The sequence below is a fragment of the Antechinus flavipes genome, chromosome 4 (assembly GCF_016432865.1).
Source record: "Antechinus flavipes isolate AdamAnt ecotype Samford, QLD, Australia chromosome 4, AdamAnt_v2, whole genome shotgun sequence".
Classification (NCBI taxonomy): Eukaryota; Metazoa; Chordata; class Mammalia; order Dasyuromorphia; family Dasyuridae; genus Antechinus; species Antechinus flavipes.
Window position 1 is genome coordinate 338,620,424 of NC_067401.1, and position 6,521 is coordinate 338,626,944.

General features: G+C 35.6%; 1 protein-coding gene across 1 annotated transcript in view; it reads left to right on the plus strand.

Annotated features, from left to right (window-relative positions):
* IYD (iodotyrosine deiodinase) overlaps positions 1-5,467 on the plus strand; it is a 30,463-nt gene extending 24,996 nt beyond the window's left edge. Inside the window, exons 4-5 of the mRNA XM_051997935.1 lie at positions 2,691-2,847; positions 5,136-5,467. Of these exons, the coding sequence (XP_051853895.1) occupies positions 2,691-2,847; positions 5,136-5,318 (340 nt within the window). The 3' untranslated portion in view covers positions 5,319-5,467. The remainder of the gene's footprint in view (positions 1-2,690; positions 2,848-5,135) is intronic.
* The last annotated feature ends 1,054 nt before the right edge of the window (positions 5,468-6,521 follow it).

Here is a 6,521-nt window from a genome sequence, read left to right on the forward strand (position 1 = left end):
CCTCCCTCCCTTCCTCCTTCCCTTACATCCTTTCTTCCCTTTTTCTCTTCTCTTCTCTTCCTTCCTTCCTTCTCTCCTTCCTCCCTCCTTCTTTCCTTCTTCCTTTCCTTCTTTTCCTCCTTCCCTCCTTCTTTCCCTCCTTTCTTTCCCTCCCTCCCTTCCTCCTTCCCTTACATCCTTTCTTCCCTTTTTCTCTTCTCTTCTCTTCTCTTCCTTCCTTCCTTCTCTCCTTCCTCCCTCCTTTCTTTCCTTCCTCCTTTCCTTCCTCCTTCATCCCCTCTTTCATTTCTTCCCTTCCTCTTTCCCTCCCTTTTTTCTCCTTTCCTCTCTCCTTCCTTCTTTCCTTCTCTCCCTCTTTCCTTCTTTCCTTCCCTCCCTCCCTCCTCCCTTTCTTTCTCCCTCTCTCCCTCCCTTCCTCTTTTCTTCCTTTTTTGTAACAATAATTCATTAGATTATCATTAGATTAGGGAGAAAGGAGAAACATTAAAAAATAAAGTTTGGGAAAAACTTAACATTAAATATCAACGTAAATAATTAAAATTGCTGAGTAACTGTTTACATTTAAATTAATTTCAATACATAAAGTATTATCATTTTTCAGTTACTCTCTCTAGGTCCCCCTCCCTGTTCTTTGGTTTGTCTATTCATTTTTCCTTTTTGTTGGTGGTAATTAGTGTGTGCTCTCTTCCAGTGGTTCAGGAAGGGAATTAGGGAATTTTCCCTGTTTCGGCCTTTGAATTCATGATATGATTCAGGGCAATTAAATTTCTCTTTTCTTTGGATCTGGAGCAGAAGTATGTGAAGCACTTATCAGTGCCTGGCAGGAGAATTAATTGCTTTATTCTCCTGTGCAGAGGTCCTTAAACATTGACCTCATACCAGAAGTAACTATGATTCCTACCCATTTACAAGTGTGCTTCCTCCACTAATGAGCCCGTATACCCCTACCATATACTTAAATGAACTACCACTCCCCAAATGGAAAGTAAAAAGTAAGAACAAGAAACAAGTATTTGAAGTACTGGAGCCTTCACACTTTCTCCATGTTTAGAAAACTAAGCACTTCTGGCCTTTTCTCTCTTAGTTCTCAGAGGACTACAGAAGCCAGAGACTGGACCCATTTGAATCATTTTGGACTGCATTTGGTTTATCCTCTAAAGACATAAAAAATACTCTCTAAAAACATAAGATTTATAAAATTGTATTGTATAATATGATTCTGAAATGAATCAGTAATATTATTAATAGTATGCAATATTGGCCTATTTGTGAAAAACAGACTAAAAATCAAGTGTAATATTTTTGTTTTTATTTTCCATTCTCATTGGAGAGATTTGATAACTTGGCCAGCTTTACCATAGACACAAAAAAGAAAACCTTATATTTTGTTCCATGTTTTGTACTTTTGAATTATTGCATTGAACACAACAATGTGGTTTTTAACATAGGTTGTTGACACCCATAAAAATTCCTAAACACAGAGATCCCACATCCAGCCATTTTTCTACTCTTATTCCTTTCCCTTTTCTTCCTTTCATGAATTCTGCCTTTCAGCTAATCTGAGCTAATAGCTAGTCTCTTAATTCTCTAGATTATGTCTCTGAGCTTAAGTGCTTTTAAATTCTGCATTATCACTTCTTACCTCTGTCTTCTCAGTCTAGGAAGAAGCCGTATTAAGAACACCAAATTGTATCTAGGCTGATAGATGATGCTGTGGATAGAATATGGACCTGGAGTCAGGAAGACATATATTAAAATGGAGCTTCAGATACATACTAATTGTTACCCTAGGCAACTCAACCTCTTTTGCCTCAGTTACCTTAAATATAAAATGGGTATAAATATCAGTACCTATTTCTCAGCATAGTTGTAAGGATCAAATGAGATATTTGTAAAACATTTAGCACAGTGGACATGATGGTGAAATAGAGAGAGTTCCAGGCTTGAAATTAGGAAGGTTCATTCCTGAGGTCAGCTCTGATCTCAGATTCTTCTAATCTGGGTGATTTGGGGAAAATCATTTAACTCTGTTTGGTTTTCCCTAAATCATCCAGATAAGAAGCTGTTTGCTTGTAGAGCTTGTAGAGCACTCTTTGCGCTCTAACTGCAAAATGAGCTGAAGAAGGAAATGGCAAATCATTTTGCTAAGAAAACATTCCAGATGGGATCATGAAAAATCAGACATGACTGAAAAATGACTGAAATACAACACAATAATAAAGTTTAGTTCTAACAAAGGCTTGCTTGCCTCTTTCTTGCTATTAATATCAATTTAGCAGAAATGTCTCCAGCTGAAATTATTAGGTAAGAGACTATGGAGGAGGTTATTTTGAGGCTAGATTATAAAGGATCGATAAGATTTTGACAAGCAGAGACTTGTATAATACTCTTTAATAGAAAATCCTCAAATGCAATTTGAACAATACTCTGAAAAATTTCCCTTTGAACAAAATGTTATATTATCTACATTGAAGAGAAGAAGATATAAAGAAGAATGGTAGCAGTAACCAAAGAAGGAAGTATCTGAGAAATAGAATTTCATATTATTATGTAATGATCTAGAAGTTTTATTTTTTATCCTTTTGTATGTGAACAAATAAAACAAAAATTATTATTTCTAAAATTTTAATGATATGATCTTTTGAGGACAATAAAAGAATTTTAAAACCTCCCAATTTTTCCTCTTTTAGAACCAACTGGATCAAAGAGTACTTGGACACAGCCCCTTATCTGATTCTCATTTTCAAAAAAATCTATGGTATAACTTCGAGTGGCAAAAAAAAGACACATTACTATAATGAGATCAGTGTTTCCATTGCTTGTGGCATCCTTCTTGCTGCCTTGCAGGTATGTTACTAACCCAGCAGGCAAAAAAGGAGAGAGATAGTATTTGGTGATGGAAAAGAGAAAACCTTCTGGGGATAAAAATCAAAGACTTTTCTTAAAAATTCCTATTGAACTTCAAACCCTATAGAGATTTGCAAGTGTTTTATTCATTTTTTTTAAGATCCTGTCTTTGCATTTCTAAACAAGATAACTCAGCTAGGAAATATATTCAGAAAATTTCTTTGGTGATTGTCATGACCCAAAAACATATCTGGGAATTTTTTTGTAGTAAGTCATTTCCAACTTAGTTATTGGATCAGAGAAATTGTAGCACTTTGTGGCAGTCAACAAACACTTAATATATTTATGTATACATACAAAGTATATTCTGGGTCAATTGGTGATAGTTTCAGGAATCATATGTCATCATTAAGAGGGACCCATTAAATCCTTCAACTTCTCTGGTAAACACACCAAAAGAACTTCAGAGTTTTAATTGAAGTTTTTCCCTTCATATCTGGATTCATTATTGCTGTTAAATATGGATAAATGATAGGATAGATCTCTGTGAGAGTTCACAGTAAAGGGGTTTTGGAGAAGATCATAGCTGGAGAGATTAGAGTGAGTTATATTTCATTTAGAAAGACATTAGGATGGTGAGTTTTGTTTTTTTTGTTTGTTTGTTTGTTTTTTTTAACTATATACATGGTAGAACTTGGGTGATTCTAGGAAAAAATGGATCAAAAATCTAGCTGGGATAAAAATCCCACTAATTCACTATGTTTTTTTGTCATGGCAGCCAATCCAAGGGTCCTATTTACCACTTCCCTCCTCATTCTGCCCCAGTATTTCCTGTAATAATATCATCATCAACGTTTTCAATCAAGCTAACCTTAAAGAAGACATATAGGAATGAATTTTCCTCCATTCTTTGAAGAATGGGACTATAGGTGTGGAACATTGTATTGACATTGCATTAATACCAAATTTGATTGACATGTTGGTTAGTTTTGCTGAACTACTTTTCAAACCCTCTTTTTTATTCAAATGCTCTTTATTTTATTATAATAATAAAATGGCTCTCTGAGAGGGCTGGGAAGACATATATTAGGAAATGTAGATGATATAAAAATGAAAATATATCGATAAAACTTTCCATTTAACATTTCAAATTGGAAGGGAACTTGAAGTTCATCTATTTCTTCCCTTCATTTTAAAGGTGAGGGAACAGGCCCAAAGAATTAAGTACCTTTCTTAATGTCATCCCGGTATACAATCTCAGAGATGGAATTCAAACTCAATCCAGGGCCCTTTCCAATATGAGAGGGATTTATATATTTAATTCTTTTTTTTAAGTTCCAAATTAGCCAGATATGTTTATTTTAATATTATATCTTCTGTTAAACTAGAGATACATTAGAATCTTAGCAGCCATGAATACTTTTGTCTCCCTATTTCATTTTGCTGTTGAGTTTGCTGCCCTCTAGCTTTCAACAAGTCACGGTATGAATGGTCTTACTCTCACCCTTTTCTACACATGACAACCAGGGTTTCTGAGGGAAGGAAGGAGGAAAAAATAGTTCCAGACAGCCCCCACCTGGACAAACGGTGTATTGACTGCCTATAATCTGGAGCTACTGGGGATAATAGTATCTCAGTTACTCCTTCTGTTTTAGGAGTTGGCATTTTCAAGTGGTCATGATGGGTCTGTTTGATTCTGTGGGATACATAATTATGACCAGATAATTTCAGCAGACATATGATTTTAGCTATATAGCATGGTTTTTCATAATTTCTTTTATCTGAGTTAGATTTCCCAAACACCCAGATATCCCTGGAAAATTATATTTTTCTTTGTTTTAGGCATAAATATCAAAGAAAATTAGCTTTTTCATTCCTACAAAATATAAATTGGGAACAGCTGGGTTCAAATACCACCTCAGATGGTCACTACCTGTATAACCAAGGATCCAATCATTTAACTTGTTTGTATTTCAGTTTCCTCATCTATAAAATAAGGGGATTGGTCTCATTGGATTTCAAGGTCTCTTCCATCTCTAAATTAACACATCTTTGAATCTGTCCTGTGTAGGAAGTATAACTGGGATCTGGAGATAGGGAAAGGGCTAATTTCCTATGGTCACAGTAGGCAACCTTCAGTCTTTTTTGCCCTCTAGCATTTGGGAATGAGAAATACTCCATTCAGAAGTCCAAGACTTGAAGATCCTAGAAAACAAGTCAAGATTTGAAAGGACTCTAGAAGAAAGGTTTTCCCTGGTAACTTAATCATGTGGCTTCTCTTCTTTTAGAATGCTGGCCTTGTGACAGTCACAACTACCCCTCTCAATTGTGGACCTCGCCTGAGAACACTACTGGACCGGCCTGCCAATGAAAAGTTGCTGATGCTTCTCCCTGTTGGGTATCCCAGAAAAGATGCCACAGTTCCTGACTTAAAGCGAAAACCCCTGGAGGAGATTATGGTGGTTGTGTAGACTGGAAGCTTCTCCCTTTTCTCCCTAAAATTCCTTCTTCCCTTTCCCCTAAGCTCAGCAGCCGCTCACTATAGATGTTGATAGGCCTCTGTAGCACTCCATTTCTTAGTGGTGACAGCCACAAGGGATAATAAATGTTTCTAACCTTCCCGCACTTTGTATCTAATCACTCCTGAGGCAATGGACAGTCTGATGAGATGAACAGACAACATCCCATTTAAATAGCCATTTGCTGTTACATTTCCCAACCCTGTTTCAGAATGGAATTCGGGTCCATCTTGCGTTTCCCTGCTTATTTTATGAAATCATCATCAGTTTTGTTGGCTAAAGAGAAAGCAAAGAATTACCAAATAATTCAATGAATTTCTAGGAAATTTAGCTTTCAAACTGAAATAAATTCAGAGTAGTCACACAGGCTTTCCCCTTACATTCCCATAGCTTTTATTTAAATAGATGCTTTTCTTTCCTTTTTTGTCACAGGACTATCAGAGCTTTGCTATTGTGAAATGGTATCTCTGGGTTGCACGGTTTTTAATATGTTCTAGGTTGTCAGTAACATTTTTCATCCTTTCTTATCTTGATGACTGCACACAAAAATAGGGCACAGATACTCAGTGAGATAGAAATATCTATTTAACAAGTAATAATAGCTAATATTTATGTAGCACTTTATATGTGCCAGGCACTGTGCTAAATGATTTACAACTATTATTTCATTTGATCCTCACAATAACCTGGTAAGTAGATGATAGTATTATTCCTGCCTTAGAAATGAGGAAACTGGGGCAAACAGGGATTAAAAGACTTGCCTAGGATCATATAGCGAGTAAACATTGAAGGCTGAATGGGATCTTTTCGTCCTAACTCCAGGACCAGTACTATATTCTCGATGACACCTTGTGAACACAACACTCAACTCCCATCCAGCATCTAAGCAATCCTGAGTTAATGACAGCACCACTAGTTTGCATAGAAAGTCATAAAACCCTAGGTTCTTTCTAACTACTTCATTTCTTTAAATTTCTAAAATTTATATCTTTTTACTTATATTTACATAAAATTATATATATATATATATACACATATATATATATATATATAATATGATTTATATATTGAGATCACCTTCATTTACAAATATATCCTTCCCTCCTTTGCTACCCAGGTAACAAAAAAGAAAGGAAAAAGAAATTTTATACCAAC